This window comes from Heterocephalus glaber, unplaced genomic scaffold, assembly GCF_053883595.1.
Source record: "Heterocephalus glaber isolate CG9 unplaced genomic scaffold, H.glaber_assembly_v1.0 deba00000347, whole genome shotgun sequence".
Classification (NCBI taxonomy): Eukaryota; Metazoa; Chordata; class Mammalia; order Rodentia; family Bathyergidae; genus Heterocephalus; species Heterocephalus glaber.
Genome location: NW_028258143.1, coordinates 2,950,262 through 2,974,808, shown reverse-complemented (window position 1 = coordinate 2,974,808; position 24,547 = coordinate 2,950,262). Strand labels below are relative to the sequence as shown.

The following is a 24,547-nucleotide window of genomic DNA, read 5'->3' as shown; positions in this document are numbered from 1 at the left end:
GCCCATCAACTGGGCACTGGATAAAGAAGATGTGTTTTTTTTATATATATAAAATGGAGTACTACTCAGCCATAAAGAACGAGAAACTAGAGACACTTCTAGCTAAATGGATGCACACTGAGGCCAGGTTCTTCAGTGAAATAAATAGGACACACATGTGTAAATACCAAACTGTTTCTCTGGTGTGAAAAACTAAAAGTGTAAATAAGGATCAAACTGTATAAGTGATAATGTGAAATAGGAAGAAAAGGTCTAAAGGAGTAGGGGAAGCGGGTGGGGTAGGGAAAGGGAAAGAAGGGAAAGGGAAAAATGGAAGCAGAGTCTTTATAAATACAGAAGGGTGGAGGGGGTGAAGGGAGGGCAGGGGAAAGGGGAAAAAATAAGAACCTAGACACATCATGTAAGGGTACAAGATCCCAATGATGAATGTAACTATATTGTATACCTAAAATGTACCAATAAACTCAATGGTACAAATTTTTTTTAAATATTCAGTTCAAATGTCCGTTCTGTCACATCTTCCCCAATCATTCAGATAAAATTAATCATATCCTCCTGAATACTGCCATAACAACCTGTTAACACCTATCTCTACCAGTGCTCTCAAATCAGAGTAAGCGCTCTAATCCAGTAACTCCCATCAACTGCTTACCTCCATACCAAGCCCCCTACATTCATCTATATTCACAGTTCGTACCATGGCACCCTCCCTACTCTAAGTACTCACAAAGTGCTGCCAAAAATAGGAAAAGGTGAAATAATTCTATACAAGGTAAAAAATAGTATGAGTTAAGATGGGAGAAAGTAGGACTATGTATGGTCTGTGTGAGAAGGGAGCAAGGTCAAGAGCAGACTGGTCATGGTGGAGGCTTACTGGAAAAAATGATGGAGAGTTAGAAACTAATAAGGGTCCTGAAAGGGCAAAAAGGAGGTGTAAGTGTGGGTAAGAAGACAAAAGGAAGCCATAGTAAGTTCTTAGAAAGAGGAGTAACATTAAGAATTTGGTAAGCAGCAGAATGTAGTTGGTAAAACGAACCAGGGATTGGGAGCTAGGGTGTGAATCCCTGCCACACACATATTCTTATTTCATCACAACTAATGAATAGCAAGTTATTTCACTCCTGTAAGCCTCCATTTCTTGTTTTATAAAAATTTGCTTGCCTATAGGTATAGTAATCTCTATCTTGCAGAGTAGTTTTGGAGTTAAATGGTATGTAGCACAGTAACTAAAACATTGTACCCATCTACAGTACCCATCTACTATGACTGCTTTAATGAACATTAATACAGCAATGTAAACAAAGTGAATTAAAGGATAGGATGGAATGTGGAAGATTTTTAAAACAGAAAATTACAATAGTTACCTATTTGAAGCACAGGCATTATATAGTCTTCAAATCACACTGCCCTCAGCATTAGTGATGCCTATTCCCTTAACCTTAACCCTTAACTCAAAGAAGACACCACTTCTCTCAGAACCTATTCCTGACCTATAAACTAGGAAAATAAACTCAATTCTTTCTATTTTTACAAGTGTTTTGTACTGAATATTATATTCATCCTATAATAATGTAATACAAAATATTCTGTGTGTGTATTTGAAAGTAAACTATGAAGTACTCTAAGACAGAAAAGGGGATGAATACCATGGGCAAATTTCAAGAATGAGTGAAAAACATTAAAGACACTGGGAGGTAAGGGACACAGCATAAAAGGAACTAAATAAAGAATGTCAAGGTCTTAGGAATATATCCCTTTAAACCAAACTCTAAAGTGCAAAGGATAAAGGAGCCTGAAAGAGATGATTTGGGGTCTGTTTTGAGGTGAAAGGACAAATATTTAAAAACAGATGAAGACTAGAGTTTGGGTGATAAACAATAATGTGAAATGAAGCTCAGAATTACAAGCAATACTCATCAGAGTAAGAGTTATGAGAGGTGATGATATATCTATGACTCAAATGAAAAACAAGAACTAAAGTTATAAAATTCAAAATACAATGAGTAAATGCCTAGCAAAGGTAAAGGATTTTAATATCAAGGAGACAGGTATTACAGGAAGAAGAGTTCAGAGGAAACTGTTCATATAACTGAAAAGTCAAGGTCAAGTAGCATTAGCATGTCAAGCAGATTGATAACAAGGGGGAAAAAAATCAACATTTTGCTAGAATGTAGTCACCACTGACCTTCAAAAGTACAGTTCTAGTAAAGAGGTGTGACCAAAGTCAGATTGCAAGGAGTAAATTATAATTGTATGATCCTAACACGAAAAAGCAGTTGCCAGTAAACTGAAGGTGAAATTCACAGATAAGAAAAAAGCACATTTAATAATTGAAGGGGAGACAAACTATCTCAAGAAAGCTTCTTAGTGGCCTGCGGATTTAGCTCAGTGGTGCCACCACCTGCCTCGCAAGCAGAAGGACCCGAGTTCGATCTCCGGTGCAAAAAAAAAAAAAAAAAAGAAAGCTTCTTAGGATTTTTAATACTTTCACGGGAGACACAGGACTTTGGTTTTTCAAAACCTCCCAAAAGATGTATGTAGAATACATGGAAGTTAAATTTTACAGCAACTAAAACACAAAAAGAGGTGAATTAGTCCTGATAGTGTTCTAACCTTTTGCTTACAAGAATCCCCATACCCTAAATAAAGGCATTTGAATAACAATTATATATACTAACTGTTGTTGTACTGTGGACTGAATGTTTTTGTGCCTCAGAAATCATGAGATGAAGCCTAATGCCCAATGTGATGGTACTTGGAGGTGGGGCCAGTGGAACATAATTTAGAATCTGAGGGAGGAGCCCTTATAAATAAGATTAATGCCTATATAAAGGAGGCCCAAGAAAGTTTACTTCCTCTTTTCTCTCTGCTATATGAGAATATAAGAAAATGAATGTCTACAAACCAGAAAGGGAGCCCTTGATAGCAAAGAGATCTCCCAGCACCTTGATCTTAGGCTCCCTACCATGCAGAATTGTAACTAATCCATACCTGTTGTTTCAGTCAGCCAACTGATAATGCATTTGTTATGGAAGCCTAAATTAAGACATATAGGCAAGTCACAGTACATTTGGGTGAGTGAATGAATTCCAGATTACCATAAAGAATAGTTAATGTTCTCATGTTACATTTAATAAATAAATATTTCTTTCCAGTGGCCCTAAATTTTCATTTCTTTTTTTGGTACCAGGGATCAAACTCAGTTCCTTGAGTTTGCGAGGCAGGTGGCAGAACCACTGAGCTAAATACCTGGCCAAATTTTCATTTCTTAATCCCTATGTATATCTTGGTAAGACATACAAATGTCTTTTTTTGGTTCCATATGTAAGACTCACTAATTGGTATTTTATTTAAATAATACTGAGTTACTTTCAATTCATTTTTAAATATTATAAATTCCCAAAAGATCATTTTAAGATGGCATTATTTCTAAAAGTCATAATTGCTGAAATTAAAACTCCCTTGAGTATCTTAAAGCTCCCAGGATCTAACTTGAGGCTGGCCTTCAAAAGGGAAGAGAAAGGTCTACACCTAGAAGAAACTCCATACTTTAAGGTCATGTCATTATAGGACATGACTTGGAGGAAAGAATGAATGTACTTTGAATGTGCGACAAATGTGACTTATTACAAGTAGAGGATGGACTAAGATTGTATTTTCTAGATATGGGCACAATAAAATACAACATTCTGCATTCTCTTCTAGAAGTGCCAATGATGCCCCTCTCATTGAGGAGGGTCTATTTTCCCTTTTTCCATACCCTTGAGTGAACCACTGTAACTGCCTCAACCAGTAGAATACAATGGGAGTGGTGCTATGTGATTTCTAAGTCTAGGCTATGCAATTCCATTCACTTTGTTGCCTTACCATACTCATTCTTGGAATGTAGCAGACAGGCTGACAGTAAACCCAGGCCACATGGAGAGACCATATACAGATGTTCCAGCTGATAGCACTAACTCAAGATCCCAAGAGAATACCAACATCAACAAGATACATAAGCTTAAAACCCTTTGAGATGATTGAGTCCTCAGCCACTGTCTGACTACAAAAATAAGAAATTCCCCAAGTGAAAACAGCTGAGCCTCCATCAGCAACCAGAACTGTAAAAGATAGTACTAACGTCTTTTAAAAAGTGGGAGAAGAGAGGTAGGAAACAGATTCTGCTTATGTCAGTCACCTAATCTCAAAAACATAAGGTTATATCAAAGGTGTATCTTTTTTAGTATTGTAAAATATTACATCATATTAATAAATAAAAAAAGGCAAAAATGCAGCTATTAAGCAAAATAAATCAGACACAAGGATTAAATATCACATTGTTTCTCTTATATGAGAAACCTAAAATATAAATGAAGAGTAAAATAAAAGATAGTTAAACAGGAAGGAGACAAAACTTTCTCAAATGGAATCAAGAGATGGGGAGGAGGAGATAAAAGAAGAAATTAAGATGTGTTATGAACATGCACCAACTCCCCACAAGGAATGTAATCATTACGTACTGCAATAAAAAATTCTGTAAATAAACTATATCAGAAGTTTGCAAAAAAAAATGTGATTTGAGCCAATTTTCATCATTCTTACTCCCAAATCTACAAAAGTACAAATTACAACATAGAGATTCTATAAAGCTGACTCTTTTTTTTCTTTCTGAACAATGGAAATACACGAAAACAAAATGATCAAATTACTTCCCCGATCCTAAGGTCTAGTGAGACAGATCACTAAATCAGAAGTTAGGAAGCCAGCCTTTAGTCCAAATCTTCTTATGAAAAACCATTTGATTACTAAGATATTCAATGTCTTCATTTAGCAAAGTGAAATCTCACCTATCCCACCTACTTTCAAAAGTGTTGTACTGGGCTGGGGATTTAGCTCAGTGGCACCGTGCCTGCCTTGCAAGCTTAAGGTCCTAAGTTTGAGCCCTAGTACCAAAAAAAAAAAAGTGTTGTACTGATAAAATGAAAGAGCATATGGAAGAAACATAAATAATAGCATTATAATTATATGCATACACACACAATGCTTCACAAATATGAAGCAACAATTCATTAATCATTATTTTATAATAGAGTATTATTTTAATTAATTCTTATACTACGTTTATGTGTAGCAGATTTTTTAATATTATAATTCTCTTAGTTACTTTTCTCGTTGCTGAGACAAAATACCCAGAACCCAAAGTTAAAGGGGGAAAGATGTATTTAGCTCACAGTTTGTAGAGGTTTCAATCCACAATTGGCTGGCTCCAGGGAAGAGTGGCACATGGCAGAGGGGCAATAGTTCATGGCAGCAGAAGAGAGCAAAAGCAAAAAGGGACCTTAACAGTGTCTTCCTGTCTCTTTTATCTTATCCAGACTACTTAGGGCAGGTAGCACTCACACTTAATCCTAGTGCCATTGAGTCAGACACTCTAGGTCCAGCCACTTCCAAAAAAGACCCACTTCATTCACATGAGGCTTTGGGAGGACACCTAAACAAAAGCCATAATAATACTACTACTTTATTTCAACTGTTCTACAAACTTTAATGGATATACTTAGTTGCAAATGTCAATATATTAAAATCCTAATAATCTACTGAGGACTTCTTCCCGGTTTATAAAATAATCTATTCAAGAAAAGAAGATACTAGCAATTAAATTAAAATCACACAAAATATATTTATCTTTATAAAAGTCTGATAAGAAATAGAGGTTTGAGTAATAAAATTACTATTTATGTATATATTTTTAGCAGAGTTCACTTTATCTAAGATTGTAAGCACTCAATATTTCCCCTTCTATATGTCTGAAATCACCCCATTATACAATCCCAATTCTTAATTTTTTTCCAAGTAAAACAAAACCACCTAACTGTACTTTTGTTCATAGGACACTTCAACCTTTAACTTGATATTCACAGAGAGGCTGGATGTAAAGATTTTCTTTATATTTTTGGAAGCAGAAGTTTTATCTATTCTACAAAGAAAGTAACCCAATGAAAATAGTCGTTAGATAAAATTATGTCATAAAACATAACAGTAGTCACATGCATGTGAAAAGCACTTTGAAGTGTGACCCTATTTGCTCACACTCTAGAAACAAATATATAATCCATGCCGCCTTCTTAATCACTACAATCTAAATATTGAACAGCTTGGCTTACCAATACTATTTTACCAGCATACAGAAGGAACCAAATCAGCCATTTGGAAAATAAACAGTTCAATTATCCATTTCAGAAGCCTAGACCCTCGGAGAACAATCTTAAAGCCAAATATAAATCAAGAGTAGAGAAATTTTAACTCTCAGTAACTTTCTTACATAAAGACTGAAAAATCACCTCTTAAATTTTAAGTAGCTTGGCACTGGCTGTAATCCCAGCCATCACACAAAAAGTTAAAGCACAATTACAAGTTTGAGAACAGCCTCATCAACACAGGGTCAGCCTATCTCAAAACAAAAACGGTAAAGTCTGGGATTGGAGCTTAATAGTAGAGTGCATGCCTAGCATGCAGGAGGACCTTGGTTCAATCAACAGTACCACCTCCCCCTAAAAAAGAATTTAAGTATTACAGAATACATGATATAAATGTGTATATTTAGCATAAGAGAGTGAGTTGAATTGAGATGGAATTTGAAAAATATTTCAGTGCCTTTTTTGGTAGTATTCTTCCCAGAACGCTATCTTTTGAAACCTCCACCATCAGTCACTCAATCTTTGGCAATTTACCCCCTCTTTTTAAGAAATTATACTGAGTAAGCCAGATAATAACAGTAGGAAAGGAAGATAAAACAAACTATTATACTACCTTTGCATCAATTTGAGTCTCTGGTTTACAAGTGCTTGGAAATCAATAAATTGTAGCTAAAAGAGAAAACAACTTAGTTGAAGCTCCTGCAAATCTCTCCCTGATCCCATTTCCCACCCTCTTTCCCAGAGGTAACCACTTGACTAACATGTATGTCTATAGTTCCTATCACTAACCATCATCTACATGTGATTGCTTTTATAGAATTAAACTCCATAAGCCACAGGCTGTGTCTGATATTGTCCTCTGTGTAGCATGTAGTAATCAGCAGATTGTATTCATTTCAACACTACAAATAACTCTAATGAAAAATTAATAAATACTTAGTAAAACTAATCAAATAGAACACACATTATCACAATAGAGAAACAAATGTCTTCCTCATCTATGAAACTCAGCTATGTGCCGATTAGGCAAATTTGATCCAAATACTGAAATACTGAAAACCTGAATTTTAATTTAGAATAAAACGTAAAATGTCAAAAAAATGGAGTGCAGAAAGAATGTCTTTAATCCAAACAACTCCCTATAAACTCAATAATTATAATTTATTCTAGTTTGTTTCAATACTTTAGATATTATTTTTCTATATTCCCTAGGCAGCAACAAATAACACCATGCCTGAGGACTGATATAATTACATGTCAGAAAAGACAGACCAGCACCCTCACACTCCACACTCCCCTCTGTGGCTCCTTCAGACCCCATATGTTGCTAATAAAACTGTCTGAGTCATACCTACGAGACAATTTCAGTGATACAGTATGAAGCCTCTTGGTTCTTCACAAGGCAAACTATATCACAAGAACTGTTACAAATGCAAATTTTCAGACTAAAGCAAGCACAAATCTATATTATATATATGTATGTATCACTGTATGTGTGTAAAGACATAAATACACAGTACTTTGGAACATTAAGAAGTTGCACTACAATTCCAATTCCACTTTTTAATATTTTAAAACTTTAAAATGCCCATATTAGCTATAAAGATACATATAAAGTTCTGATAATCTACTAACAGCATAAAATGCGAGAAGTCATGAATTATCTTTTCATGTTATCAATGTGAGCAATTTAAATATTTTAGTTGAGCAGTACTAATCTAATAGTTAAAACAGAGAATAACCTTCAATATAAAGATAGTGTCTAATCTATCACCACTATGCTTGATCCCACTATGAATGTGTTCAAAATAATACAAACTATGTACATTACAAAACTTTTATGAGTTCAGGTTTTAAGACATCACTTCAACAAAAGTATATACATTTTTTAAACTGTTAAAAATGAGAAAATATAAGAGCCCTGTAGGAATGTCACATCTATATACTTTAATGTAAAACTGTGAAATTAAAAAGGACAGGATGACATACTCTAATAAAATATATTTATTCACTGTAAGCTAAGTAAATACAAAATCTAGGGCTTTTAAAATACTGCACTTTAAAAATGACTTCACCCATAAAATGTATTTTTTTCTTTAACATAGAACATTAGCTCCTATCTACACTGCTAGATTGGCATTTTCACTTTCTTTTGAAACTATCATCTCTTTCACGAAGACAAAGGTGCTAATCACTACATCCCCTAGCATTTTCCTTTGTGAAAGTGAAGACAGACACAGTAGATTTGTTAAGGCTCAACTCACCCCATTCTACTGTGTCACACAACACAACAGTGAGTACAAAGCTAATGGTTACTTTGACTAAGCACTCTTGAAAGTTGGGATCTACATGTGCCCTAAATTTCCCAAATAGAAACACTCCTAGGAGACTATAAGAAAAAAATTAGCAGAAGAATTAGCAATCAAACAAGCAGATTAACAATAATGGCAGACCAGCAGCAAAAATCCAAATTCTTCATTCAACAGCTTCCAAACTTAGGCAAGGGCAGCATGGTTCTCAGACAAGAGAAAGCTTGCAGGAGTTCTTCCTAGAAACTCAGCCTCTAGTCTTCTTCTGCTCTCTCAAAGATCCTATCAGTGATGACAAACCATTTAGAGCTTTCAATGATGCAAACAGCCCACTATGGCAAACATGCCATAGGTCACCACAACTGCTATTACTCCTTACTAAATCCACTTATGCTTAAACCAGCTCTAGTATTTCTGTTGTCTACCACAGAGAGCCATTTGCAAAATAAGGGCAAACAGAAAATATGAAATAAATTTTCAAATACTATACCAAATCTAAGATAGGTGCACCACAACGTGAAGATACTTTAGCTGTACACTTCAAAACTGTTAAAATGGTTCATTTTGTTATGTTTATTTTCTGAGTAAAAAAATATCATTTTCATAAACACACTAAAAAATCTATAAGGTCCAAGAATCACAAATGCTTAGACTTGTTAAATCAAAATAAATTTTACCTTGTTAACTTACTCCTTTTCAAGTAAGTCACTTAGGTTCTGGTCACCAAGTGTAAATATGAAAGAAAATTCAACATATATTAGGGATAAAACAGACCCTAAAATTCTGTAATGTGAAAGAGGTTGTGGGGCGGGGGGGCAAAGCAATAATCATTGCAGATATTACCCTAACCCTACCTGGGCTAAGTGCTTCACGTACATTTTCATTTAATCCCTACAGCAACCTTTCAAGGTAGATGTTACCCTTTTCTGTGAAAAAAATGAAGAAAGAAGAACTGAACAACATGCTCAAGGTGTATTAGCTAGTGAATGGTGGAGTAATGACAGATCAAGATCTGTCTGACTCCAAAACTGTTTCTTTCTATACCACATTTTTCTTCCCGAGTGCCATAGCCACAGTGCTCAGCAGGCAGAGGCTAATTAAATTATCCACTGTGATGGAATCATCATGGAGCCAGGAAAGCAATTCCTGAAAAGTGTCACCTAGACCATTAATATAGCATCCGCTGTAGAGTCAAGTGTGATGTTCAAGTACAGAAATAACTAAAAGATGATTATCATGATAATATCATCCAGTTACCATTTACAGAGTGCCTATTATGTTTAAAGTACTGTACTTCATATACATTATTTGTTAATCCCCTGAACATCCCAGTCAGAAGTGCACAGTAGGTGTTGCCTTCACTTTACAACAAAAGAAAATGGGATGCAGACACTGAGAACCCTGACAAAGATTCTCCCTCAAGTCAAATTCAGAGCTAGAATCTGAACCCAAGTCTCTAAACTGCTCAAGCATGTGAGCAGTGACTATGCCTTTTATTTCTTTTTATCCTTTACAGAGCTAAATACTGTATGCAGGTAAATATTTATAAACGAGTGATTTTGCTTTGAAATCTGGGATACCAGATGCACATCAAAAAGTTACATAATTTCAGCAGTCTAGCATAGGTAGACAAGTGAAAAGACATGAAGGTCAGTGTGTTCACAGAAAGAGGGAAATGATCAGATGACCTCCCCTTTTCTCTACACTTTTTCAGCCTAGCCCACTCCCTACTTCATTCTCATTCAGTAGGTTTAAGGTGGGGCCAAAGAATAGGCAAATCTAGTTAAATTCCTGAGAGACAGACTGGGGACTACACTACCACCACTCTAAAACTTCTTGAACTTTGGTGGATTTTATACACCAATTTCAGGAACTAAATTATAATGACAACTGAAAAGACAGTATTTACCTCTGCCCTGGTATACAGAGATACAAATTATAAACAAACCAGAAAATAGCCAAACAGCACAAGGGAGACTAGCAAGGAGACTATAGCCTACATGCAGATACTCAATGAGTCCTCAGTAAGTCAGTAAGCATTTAAAACACACATAATCAAAAACACACATAATATGCATTTTTTTGTTGTTTTGGTTTTTGTTACCAGGGATGGAACTCAGGACCTTGCACTTGCAAGGCAGGCGGCAGACCACTGAGCTAAATCCCCAGCCCTAATATGCATTTTTTAGAAGTATAAGGTAAGGTGTAAGGTTGTGGTGAGGAAGCAAAATGTGGAAAAAATTACAAAGTATACAACTGACTTGTGAAAATGGCATACAGAGAAAATGTTACCCTAGACTTCTATAAAACCTTATTTATTGGTAAAAAGTAGGCATAATTTTTAGTAAAATAACATTAACAAATGCTTCTCTTAGCAGCATAAAGTTAATAGCAATGAGAATCTAGTACATTCTCGATGATTATAATGAGCTACAAAAGGTCAAGAAATTCTAGGAAAACACACAAAGATGGAGTCACTGTTCTCTTTTATTTACTGACAGAGAAAGAAACTTATTTATTTTGTATCATTATGACAGACCCACCCACAAATGGAAATAGTAGCTTTTGGAATTAACACAAAATACGGTCTCAAACCACATCTGCTAGGGTACATAGAAAATTCAGTCTTATAAAACAAAAACACTATCATTTAAAATTATATCTTAGTGAAATTAACAGCTTGTATAACGCATCCTTCCATGAAACAAAAAGCAATATGTGATTTTGTTTTTCCTTCAATTGACATCAAGACACTTAAAGCATCGTTTCAAAAATAAATAACAACAGAAAAACAACTATAAAGAAAAAATTTTATAAATTTAACATTAAAAATGTAAAACTTCTACCTAGGCAGAGTATCAAGAGCCTGTAATCCCATCTACTCAGGCAGCTAGGCAAGAGGATCACATGTTCCAAACCAGCCTACGCAACTAACTTAGCAAGATCCCATTTCAAAACATAATTCAAAACTTTTGCACAAAAGAAGACTTCATAAACAAAGTGAAAAAGACAATCTATAAACTGCAAAAATGTATTTCTCCAACACATAATTAACAATGAAATAAGCAGCAGTTAGAAAAAATATGTCAATAAAACAATAAGAAAAGTAAAATAAGAAAAAGATATGAACAAGTAATTCACAGAAGAGAAATCTTAAATGATCAATAAAGACACAAAATGATACTCAATATCAAACGAGTAGAACAATGCACAATACAACCCTAAGAGATTCATATCAATCGGAATTTTTAAAAATCTTATAGTATCGCTGCTACCTGGGAGAAAATGAAACAAGAATTCTCTGACACATCCAGGCAGAATAAACAAACTTTGCTGGGCAATTTGGCAATGTCTATCATAAGCAGAGATTTCACTCACTACAGTTTAATAAATCTACTTCATCACATATAATCAGAGCCAGAGAAACTCACACACTATACAAAACATTAATATATAACTATTTATAGGAGCATTGTTACAACTGAAAAAATATAAGATAACCTAAAAATGTCCAGCAACAACACAAAAGATCAAGAGGGGTATAATCATACAACTAAGCATAAATATATTAAGCCAAAAAAAAATTACTGAACTCACTGTTCAATGCTGTTAGGGACTGAATTGTGTTCCCCTAAAATCAATATGCTGAAGCCCTAATCAGCTGTGCCAAAGAATGTTACTGTATTTGCAGAAAAGGCTTTTAAATAGGTGATAAAGCTAAAATGAGGCCATTAGGGCGGGTCCAAGTCCAATTTTACTGGTGTCCTTATAAGAAGACACATAAGAAACCCGGGTTGCTTGTTTACATACCAAATTGAGGACAATATAAACAAGAAGGTGATCATCTGCAAGCAAAGGAGAGAGGCCTCACAAGTAAGCAAACCCACCTTGATCTCAGACTGACAGACTCCAGAACTGTGAGAAAATAAATTTCACTTGTTTGAGCCAACCAGTTTGTGGTATTTTGTTATGCAAACTCTTAAAAAAGACCTAACATAAATGGTCTCAAATCACTTGGTAGCTAGAAAAAGATAATGTAACTTACAAGATGGATACATACATACATATTCTTCCAGAATTCCTTCTTCCTCTATTCTAATTCCCTCCAGGCACAAGCACTTACATTTGTCCTACCTTCAAATTATATCTCAAATTGGTTTCTTAGTGTATCATTTTGAATCATAATAAATTTAACATTCTAAAGCATACATTTTCATCAACCTGCCTAATGTAACAGCTGATACCCCGGGACTTTCCAGTCACTGAGCTGTTCTCTCTACATGTATCTCTATCATGTTTTGGATATGGTTTGCTCCTTTAAGGTTCATATGCTAGAAGTCTGGACCCCTGTCTATTGGTTTTTAAGTGATAGAGCCTTTAAGAAATGGGCCTGATAGAAGGTAATGAGGTCGGGGAGCTCTAACCTTCTGAATGAATTAATGCTGTCTCATGGGAATAGGTCAGGTCTCCTACAGTGGACTCATTCCTAGGAGTAGAATGAGTTCTTACAAAAGAGCAAACCTAGCTCTGCCAGTTTCTTGATTCCTGCATTACTATGTGACCGCTCTCCCTCTTGACTTTCTACCAAGATATTTTAGGCCACATTGTGATACAGCCAGAAGACCCTCATCAGAGGCTAAATAGGTCTTGGAATTTAAACCTCCAAAATTATGAGCCAAATAAGCCTGTGCTAGTGCCCAGTCTTAGGTATTTTGTTATGGCAAAATGAAATAGACTATCTCTATTTTATAACCCAAATATATAAGGAACTTATCATCACCCTGACTCTGTAGACAAGTGAACTCAGAGGGGTAAAGTACTTATCCCAATGTCACACAGCTAGTAAACAGCAGAACTGGGACTTGATCCCTGGTGTGATACATCATATCATGTTTTAATACAGCTATCATAATATAAAAAGCTGAGTTTTGTAATTGTAGCCCTGTCCCCTAAGGACAGAGCTCCAGAAAATGTAACTGAGGAGCTGTCTAGTCATCATAGAAAACTATTTAAGTCTTTTTCTTGTCTTCTCTTTTATACACTTAACTACTGAACACTTTTCACTTCACCCACTGAATCTGAGGCCAAAGTAAGAGAATACAGGTGCTATAATTTGAATGTTTCCTCTAAACCTCACTACCTTAGTCACTTTCCTGTCAGTGGGACAAAATAACCAATAGCTGCAACTTAGAGGAGGAAAGGTTTATTTTAGCTCAGTTTCAGTCCACAGTAGCTGGCTCTAGGCAAGGTATGGAGGTGTACATCTATAACCACAGCATTTGGGAGGCTGAGGCAGGAGGATTGCCACAAGTTCTAGGCCACCCTGGGTTACATACTGAGTTCAAGGCCAAAAAGACTGAGACCCTGTCTCAAAAAAAAAAAAAAAAAAAAAAAAGCAGCTGTCCGAAAGGCAGAAACAGCATGGTTGAAGGGCATGTCAGAGGAACAAATACCTGAGGAGGCTGTGGGGCCGCCATAGCACCGCTCCCAGCACAGAGGAGGTGAACCAATCCCAGCTCCCAGGAGGAGGAGACTCCTGGCCCACCATAGCACTGCTCCCAGCACAGAGGAGGTAAGCCAATCCCGGCACCCAGGAGGAGGCTCCCAGGCTGCCATAGCACCACTCCCAGAGCAGAGGAGGTGAGCCTAATGGGCACCAGCAGCACACATACATCCTTGCTCCTGTGGAAATGAGAACACATGTAAACAAGCCTCAAAACCAGACTTCCAATCACCTACAGCAACCCCAAAGAGAAAGGAGAGGGAACAATCTGATACTCAACCACCTGGACTCCCTGAACTGGCAACAAAAGAGGATCTGGAAAAAATGAAATCAGAAATAATTTCTCACTTAACAGCAGAGATTGTGCCCATAGTGCAAAACATGATTAATAAATCTAGAGAGGAAACAGATAAAAAAAATAGAGGAGCTTAGGAACATGATGGAATCCCAACATAGGAAACAAATGGAATCCATAAAACAAATACATACAGATTTCCAGGAGATTAAAAACTCCATTTAAAGCTTACACAGCAGAATGAGCTATGTGAGGACAGAATTTCAGATATAGAAGATAAGACTGCAATTAGTGACAAGGAAAAGAAAAATTTCTTTAAAATTGTAAGGAACCACATAAATCAATCCAGCAGCTGCTGGACAATGCAAAGAATTACATAAGACTGATCACAGCCAATGAAGTAACAGGAGAGAGTGCAGATGACAAAACAAAAAACAAAAAAAACTGTTCACAGAAGTGATGGCAGAAAACTTACCAAGTAGGGGGAAAGAATATGACATACAGATAAGTGTGGCATAAAGGACTCCAAATAGCCTTGACCAAAAAAATCTACACATAGGCATATAATAGTTAGGATTCCAGAAACCCAACAGAAGAACAAAGTTCTACAAGCAGTTAGAGAAAAGAAACAAATCACATACAAAGGAAAGCCCATCAGAATCACAGCAGACTTCTCAGTGCAAACCCTCAAGGCAAGAAGAGCTTGGAGTGACATATTCCAAGCCCTAAAGGAAAACAGTCTCCAACCCAGACTGATGTACCCTGCAAAACTATCTTTCAAAATTAATGGAGAAATAAGATACTTTCATGACAAAAATCACCTTGGAAACTTCATGAATACCAAACTAACACTCCAAAAAATTTTAGACAATATCCTAGGAAAAGACAACAAGGATCACAACCACAGGAAGCCCAGCAGAATGAATCCATTGGGCGTGACAAGAAACTAAATGCAAAGGGGAGAATCCAACAAAAAGAAAAAGTCAAGACAATGATACGTCAATATGTATGAGTTATAATCATCAATGTTAATGGACTCAACTCACCAATCAAAAGAAACAGACTGGCAGAATGGGCCAAGAAGCAAGATCCACCAATATGCTGCATACAAGAAACACACTTAATTCAAAAAGAAACTCATAGACTGAAAGTTAAAGGGTGGAAAACAATACTCCATGTGACAGGAATCTGAAAAAAAGCAGGAGTAGCTATCCTCTTTGCAGATCAAGTGGATTTCAAATGAAAATCTGAAACACTCTGGTCCCAAGAATTTCAGATGAGGGATACTCAACTTGTATGTTCAAATCTATTGTGAACATGTGTTTTCATTCCTCTCAAGTAAAAACTTAAGAACAGAACTGTTGGTTCTTAACAGTAATACAAGTAATTTCTATATTGTTTTCCAAAATTGCTTTATCATTTTACATTCACATTAGCAGTATTCAAAAGTTCTAACTTGTTCACACCTAAACTGACATCTGTTCTTCTAAAACTTTAAACTTCATCTCCCTAATGAGTATATAATATGATCTTTTATTTTTCTGATTCTAGTGTTGCACACATTTCCTTGTGCTGTACTGGCTATTTATCATCTTCTTCTGTCTTTTCAATTGGGTTGTCTATGAATGAGCTGTAAGAGTTCTTTATATATTCTGGCCATAGGTTATATGTATTATAACTATAGTCTGTTTAAGGACTACTTTTCATTTTCTTAATGATGTCATTTAAAGTTCTAAATTTTGATGGAACCTCATTTATCAATTTTTTTCTTTTATACATCATGTTTTTTGTATCCTAGGAAATTCTTGCCTACCCTAAATTCATGAACATTTTCCCTTATAATTTCTTCTTGAAGTTTTATAGTTTCAGTCTTTCATATTTAGGTTCATAGATCCTTTCAAGTTATCTTTATGTATGGAAACAAAGGGTTGAGGTTAATTTTTTATATCCAGATAACAGGTATTCTAGTACCATTTGCTGAAAACACTATCTTTTCCTCTGCTCTTGAGTTTATGTTCTATAAGATGTTAATGTTAAATAATCTTTCAAAACTCAGTGGACCATATATGTGTGGTTCTATTTCCAGATTTTCTGTTTTATTCCTATGATCTATATGTCTTTCCTTGCTCCAACACTGCCTTGACTACTATAGCTTTAGAGGAAGTCTTAAAATTAGGTAAAAAGGACCAGGGATTTGGCTCAGTGGTTCCGCCGCCTGCCTTCCAAGTGCAAGGTCCTGAGTTTGATCACCAGTACCAAAAAAAAAAAGGTAATAAATGTCTTCCAATATTGGTTTTTCATTTTACTTTTCTAGGTCCTTTGTACTCCTACATAACTTTTAAATTTCAATATCCAATTCTTCATTTATAGCAAGTATACACAGACCTGAATTTTCATATATACCTTGGGTTTTCTAATCCTGCTAAATTCAAATACAAGTTCTAGGGGCTCCTAGAGTTTTTTTAGTATTTTCTCTGTAGATGATCATTTCATCTATATATAAAGATTTTACTTATACCTTGCCAATCCTATGCTAATTATTTCTTTTTATTGCCAGACTATTTTGGTTTGGGCCTGTTTCAAAATTTAATAGACAGATGAAGAGTACTCATGTCTGCCCTTGTTCCTCACCTTAGGGAGAAAGCATTGTACCTTTTCCATTCATATAAGGCGCTTTTTGCTGAAGTATGGAGTACATGTCTTATCCATTGAGACGGTTCTGTTCTACTTCTAGTCTGATAGTTTTTACCATGAACAGCTGTAGAATTTAGTCCAATACTTTTTCTGCAACTACTGACAGGACCATATGGCTTTTTTCTTTCCTCTGTTAAAATGATTTATGGGGGTGGATCTTCCAATGCTGAACCAACACTGCCATCCCTATAACAAAACCACTTTCTACATACTGCCAGATCTGACTTCTAATAGTTTGTTTTGTTAAAAATTTTTATCTATGTTCACACTTTTTTCTTCTATTATCTTTATCGTTTCAGTATTAGCACAATGTTGATTTCCTAAAATGTGGGGAGATGTGTTCCTTCTTTTTTCTGCTTTAAATGTTTGATATAATTCATCAGTTAAAATGTATATGAGCCTGTTGTCATATGGGTAGGTTTTCAAGCTAGGAATATACTTTCTTTAATAGGTGCTATTCAAATTTTACATTTCCTCCAGAGTTAGTTTCATTAATTTGTCTTCCAAGGTACTTCTTAGAAGTTGTCAAATTTATTTCAAAAAGGGTTTTTGTAATATGCTTTCTATATCCTTTTAAATTCTGTAAAATCTGTGGTAATGCCCTCTAAATTTTGATATTGTAATTTTAAAAATGCATAATAGGAAGAAAAGGTCTAAAGGAGTAGTGGAAATGGGAGGGGGAGGGAAAAGGAAAGAAGGGAAAAGAAAAATTATCAGAAAAGGAAAAAAATGGAAACAAAATCTTTGCAAATAGAGAAGGGTGGAGGGGGTGAAGGGAGGGCAGGAGAAGGGGAAAAAAATAAGACTCAAGATACATCATGTAAAGGTACAAGATCCCAATGATGAAAGTAACTGTATTTTATATCTAAAATGTCTCAATAAACTTAATGAAAAAAAAAAGAAAAAGAACAAATACTCAACCCAAAACACCCAGGAAGCAGAAACAGAAGAGAGGAGCATGAGAGAAGACTACACTCTTTCAGGTCATACCCCCAGTACCCCACATCTAACCAGGATGCACCTCCTAACAGCACATTTAGCTAGTAAACACATTAATAGATGAACCCACTGATGAGTATAGCCCCCTTCCCCTGTAACCCAATCACCTTCCAAATACTTGAGACTTTGGCAGCCATTTTAGATCTAAATTGTAACACTTGTGTTAAATTTAATTACTATTGTAACAGAATTAACTGTGAGGCCTTTAAGAAATGATTAGTTCATAAGGGTTCTACCTCCATAAATGAACTAATATCACTGCTGAGGGAGTAAATCTGTTCTTGTAAAAACAATCAGCTCTCTCTTGTTCCCACCCTCCTGGTTTCTTACATCTCTCTAGCCAAGTGATACCCTCTACATTATTTCAGGGCAGGAATACTCTCACCAGATGCTCATAACTTGATATTAGACTTTCCAGCCTCCAGAACTGAGAATAAATTTCTTTATAAATTACTCAGTCTGGTACTCTGTTATACACAAAATGGACTAAGATAACAGGCAACCAGGTAAAGTATTGTGGGAGATTATATTTTCCAAAAATGACTACAGGAATATTTCCAACCTGGCATGGCCTTCTAGTAGCTTGCTACTATCTCATCCAGAGACAGTCAATTTCCCCTCCAACTTTCATAAAGCAGGCATTTCTATCAAAGAGTAAAATGACCTGGAAATACTATGTAACTTCACCATGTTCAGCTCATCTCTACAATTTCTTCATAATAAAAATTAGAATGTTTTGAGCCAAAAGACAATGAAACCATCACATAGCATAACATCTTCTCATGTAGTTGTACTAAAAGATAGTATATGAATCTCAAAACTCAGGAAGGGCAAATCTCAATAAGAAACAAGATCATACTAATGAGCCATCCTTGGTAAGGTTCTACATAAAAGGATAGATTTGAACATAACTCTAAACACTCTTAAGTCTTCCTTATGTCCTTATGCATTTGAAATTGGACTAAGGACCTTAATCCTACCTAAAGAGACAGGCACTGTTTTCACTTTGGATGTCATCTGCCCAGAGAGTGAATTGCTGACCTCAATCTTAGTATAATAAAAATTTTTATTTTAAAATATATAATTAATGCATATACATAAAAATTAAATTTTAGCTGCAAGGTGAGCACAGATCAGTATTTTTCTATCTATACACAATAAAAACAATTATGGTCAAGTTGACTGAACATGTGTCATTCTGCCTTTTTAACCTCTGAGTGAGCTTGATCTAATCATTAAAAAATACTTATCTATGTAAATAGATTGTCTATGTAAATAGGGAAGGGTGGAGGGGGTGAAGGGCGCACAGGTAATGGGGAAAAAATAAGAACCAAGATACATTATGTACAAGCACAAGCACCCAATAATAAATGCAAATGTGTTGTATATCTAAAATGTACCAATAAAAGAATTTAAGAAAAATCAAATACTTAATCACTAGTCCAACTTCAATTACTTCACCTTTTATAATAGACTATATAAAGGCCCTATTTATCATGAAGCTCTTTGATGAACTAAGGCTTTCTCCACAAAAATACCTACTTATAGGTATGAGATTTCACACGTCAATGGAGTTTTTATTTTATAAGGTTTCCTAACGGCTGATGAAATTTGGCTGACAGTGCTTGCTTTCTCCAAAACTCTCTGAAAATATGTCCAGAGCCCAAGTCTATATACCCATTTTCCACTTTCAACAATTATCAACCAGGTGAAATGCCCTTCTTGAACTTGTTCTTTATAATCCCATAATTCTCTTACAAAGTAGTTCACTGTGTATATTACGCTGTATTATTTTAGCTGATTTTATTACTTTCTACTCTGTTGGAAAGAGTTCCTTACAGGAAAACTGTGCTAGGATCCTTTATATAGCTCTGAAAATTCAAGGTCCTTTAAAAGAAGGTGCTCATTATCTGTCAGAGCCAGCGGCTGACAATTATGGAAGCTGGGCAATGGGTACATAGAGAATAAGGCAGAAAAAAAGTTTCATTCTACTAGTATATCTTCTTTTGCATACATTTAAAAATTTTGAATAATGATAGAAAAAGGTCTTTGTAAAAAAGAGACTTGTAGCTTTATGTCAGTAAACATCAATAGGTAAAAGAGTCTAAAAACAAATTGGACTAGGTCAGTTTTGCCTCAAAGAACTAGTAACAATGAGCCAAATTTTTGGCTTACATTAAGAAAGAACACTATTAGTTACAGCATCTGAAAATGAAGCATCAAAGAATGAAACACAGCTCTGGCATCAGGCCAGTTATATTCAAGCAACTGGACAATCAGAAGGATTAAAGCATCAAAGGAGAAAAATAAACGCTGAGGGTCATTAAGGTCTTTACATATCTGAAAACAATGTTTATTATCTTAGATACAGAGATATACAGAAGTCAAATAAAAAGAAGATAACACAAACATACACAAGTCCATATAATTATTGATTTATTTTTTATTTTTTCAGTGCTGGGGACTGATCTCAGAGCCTCACATACATGCTGGGCAAGCACACCACCACTGAGCTACACCCTCAGCCCTGATTTCTTTTTTTTATTATTCAGCTTCTACAAAGAATAAAGTTCTTATTCAACAACATTTTTGTCAAAAAACTTCAACTTGCAGGCATTCACTTATTGCATGCTGGATTGCCTCAACATGTCCAGCAACCTCCTGCCACATGGTCTTTGCACATGCTGCTCCCACTGAGAAGCTCCTCAACAGGTAAAGCTCACTACCTCAGAGAAGGCTTTCTTACCTGACCTCACCTTACCTTATTATAACTACATCTTTTTTCTAGAAACCAGAGACCACATATTTTATTTACCACTGCACCCCCACAGTGCCTGTCACAGTGACTGGCATATTGCAAGTGCTCTATAAATATTTGTTGAATGAAAACAACATTCCCTATGAACCTAGCATTTTCATAAATTATGATATAAACTGAATACAAGTCAACCTGACAAAATTTAGTCATTTCTTTATCACAAGTGAGTAAACTATCTCCCTAAGTACTAACAAACATAATAGCTAGATCCCAAGACTATACTTTATATTTGTTTTATTATGAAAACAACACATTCTCACTAACTTTTAGCTTCACAGTACACAAAAGAAATTTATTTCTCAGAACTCTTCTAAGATTCTGACAAGCCAAAACATGACCCTCAAGTCAAAATCTAGTCATTAAACCAAAAGAATAGATGCATGAATATGAATCTTAGAGGACAACGTTTAGGTAAAACAAAGTAGTGAGAGCTTCCGGAGAGATGGACAAACGTCACATCACACAAAATATTTCCAAATATGTGCTTGAAAAAAGGTACAAAAAGGGCCAGGGTAGGAATAATTTGTGTTACTAAGAAACACTAAAATTGATATATAAATTGTCTCCTTTGGCCAAGCAAAATCATCTCATATATTAGTGCAATTCTTTTGTATGATTATTCAATTTATAAAACATATTAAGCTAATCCAAAAGGAAGACGGAAATTTTAACACAGAAATCACTAATGGATATATTGTGTTCACAGGCATTTAGAGTACTTTATTGACTTCCATCAAGTCTTTTTTTTAGAAAAAAGTTACTTTTAGCATCATGTGTGAGAAAATATTCTATTAAATTATTAAAAGTGCATAAAAGGGCCAGGGATTTAGCTCAATGGTTCTGCCACCTGCCTTGAAAGCAGAAGGACCCGAGTACCAAAAACAAAACAAAACCAAAAAAATTACATAAAAAATTCTAATCATACCAAACCTATCACTATAGCTAATATGTAAAATATTTCAAGTTCCAAAATATAAATTGTAATAAAGATGAACCACCTTGTTTTGGGGACTATTTTATTTTTATTTTTAAAAAACTATGCATTCCCAGATTATTTAGAACTCTGTACTACCTGATCAATTTGAATTAAAGCCACAACTCTAGCGATGTGCCATGTTGAAATCCCGCATACTCAATGCTACTCGTCATAACCTATGCTCTTACCTTGAGTCCAATATGAACTTTCATCCTGACCTACACATTCACTCAGGTCACCTTCATCATTATTAGTGCCAATCTCTCCTCCAATTCAGAGACAAATAACAAACTAAGGAAAAGTTAAAGGGAAGCCTTCTAAACAATTAATGAACTCCAAAGAATGACTGGTTTTCAATGAAATATATAAAATTTATCTTGGAGATGTCTGAATACACAAAAGACTTAGTCTAGAGCCCTACATATGTCAAGTATTTTTTAAAAATTAGAATCATTATTAATACTGTGCTTTAGTTTTGTAATTTCTTCTGATATTAAGAAATGATGTATTAAGTGATTCACTAACATTCCAAACACACAAACTAGATAATGCAAGAATTTAAAAATCCTTTAACTTTTTATTATGAAAATTTTCAAATATACATAACAGCAGGGAGAACAGTTTAACGAAGCACTATCATCCAGCTTCAACAATTATCATTTTGTCAATTGTATCTATATGAAATCTATTCTTGAATAATGCAAAAGTATATGGAACTGAGACACTCTGTTAAAACTGTAACTGACACATTGATGTTATTTTTCCAGTAGTGGGACTCAAACCTAGGGCCTCAGGCAGGGTAGGCATACACTCTCATCACTGAGCTGTATCACCAGCCTTTTTCATTTTTTGAAACATGGTCTTCCTATGTTGTTTTGGATGGCCTTGAACTTGTGATGTTCCTGCCTCAGCCTTCACAGTAACTGCAATGCGGGGATAAGCCACCATGTGAAGCTTTTACTTCACTTTTTAGTGTTCTATTAGAAGTGCACAGTAGCAAACCAACCCCCGCCGCAAAGTAAAAACTCAATCCTCATTAACTTTTCAGGTCTCTCATATATAACAGAAAATCATATGATCACTTTAAATGTTTTAAGTTCAGTAATTTTCAGTTCAACAATTTCAAATGAATGGTTTTAGATAACTGGGAAAAACCAAACATGGACTTCATATCATACATTATTGTACAACTAGTAAAGACCTAGGTTAATACCATCACTGTAATCATGTAGAATATTTTCCTTCTTAAGATAAATGAACTAAAGTATTTCAGGATAAAGTATCATTTTCAAATGGTTTAGCACCATCCCCCCAATCAGAAAAGTACACATACAATATATACTCATGGCCAAATGTGACTAATAAAGGGTATGGGGTGTTTATTATATTATTTCAACATTTCTGTAGGCTTAAAATTTTTCAAAATAAAAAAACTAGACCTTAAAATAATAATTCACAAAACACATTTAACATTAAATCAATATTCTTCCCTCTGCTCAGGCCTGCCTGAAGCCAGTCACTGCCAATGAAGAAGGAAACAGGATCCTCCTCTCCTAACCAAGTTTCTCTCTGCCACCTTCCTGAGTTTTCTGAGCCGAGTATGGTCAAGATCAGGGAAAGGAGAAGGGGTCAGACATATGTGAGTTCTTATTTGACCCTACTTACAGCAAAATGGCCAAAGGCTACATAGATGGGGACAGTATTTGAAGTTGATTCTTCCCTCTCTTAGACAGTTTATCTACATACTTTCAAGGGACATGATTCCAGTTACAAATCTTATGCCCTAGGCCCTATTCTCCCTCCCTGAACAGTCTCCTCCAAACGCCTACTTGGCTTCTGATCCCTAGCAGTATACCTCAAGGCTTACTGCTGAAATCCTCTTGCCCTGGCAGGAAAGTTTTGGGGCAGGATCCCTCTTTAAATGACACCTCCTGGCCAGAGAGGAGTGTAATTACTTCTCAAATCCAGTAATAGTACCACAGGACACTGGTTTTCCTAGGCCTGAGTCAAGCATCAATTTCTTGTTACCACAATGGTAGGACCTGACCCATATACTCCAGTTGAAACTTCTCCCACTAGGCTTAACAAAAGATTCAGACACCCTAACTCATGACAGACTGAGCAAAACACGTAACACTCTAATGACATTCCAGAAAAATTCACCTGACAAAATCTCTTACTTCAAAGGACACAAAATTGGCTTTCCATGGAAACATTTGTTGAATACTGGTACCTCAATTGAAAATTCCAGTTTAGGGCCGGGGATTTAGCTCAGTGGTTTCGCCACCTGCTGCACAAGCGCAAGGACCTGAGTTTGATCTCCAGTACCAAAAAAACAAAAACAAAAAAGAAAATTCCAGCTTATCGTTGTTATCCTAGGAACTCTACTAATGGTATAGTATCTATACATATGTTGAAAACCTGTTGTGAAGACCAAATATTTCTTATATGTAAAGCTTATACTATAGCACTTGCGCACAAATAAGCTCTTAATTTTAGCTATTATGACTACTACAACATAGTATTCTCTTTCTAAAATTTACCTCAACAAATACTGATGAGGATGTGGACAAATTAGAGGTTCTGTGCACTGCTAGTGGGAAAATAAAATGCCACATGGAAAACAGTGTAGCACTTCCTGAAGAAATAAAAATAATTATTGTATCAGAAAATGGGCAAATGAAATGAACACTTCTCAGAAGAAGTACAACTGACCAGTAAATACATGCTTCATATCTCTGGCTATTAGAAAAGTGCTATCTAAAACAACACTG

General features: G+C 35.4%; 1 protein-coding gene across 21 annotated transcripts in view; it reads right to left on the bottom strand.

Annotated features, from left to right (window-relative positions):
* The window catches only part of Qtman (queuosine-tRNA mannosyltransferase), a 462,684-nt gene that overhangs the window by 408,722 nt on the left and 29,415 nt on the right, over positions 1–24,547 (bottom strand). For 16 of the 21 annotated variants that reach the window (XR_015445963.1, XR_015445964.1, XR_015445957.1 and 13 more), the window contains exon 2: positions 13,942–14,170. The exons of the other annotated variants lie outside the window; for them this stretch is intronic. Coding sequence is in view for 11 of the 16 variants with exons in the window: in XM_087197538.1 (XP_087053664.1) it covers positions 13,942–14,162 (221 nt within the window). In the remaining 5 variants the exon portion in view is untranslated. The remainder of the gene's footprint in view (positions 1–13,941; positions 14,171–24,547) is intronic. 21 annotated transcript variants of the gene reach the window in all.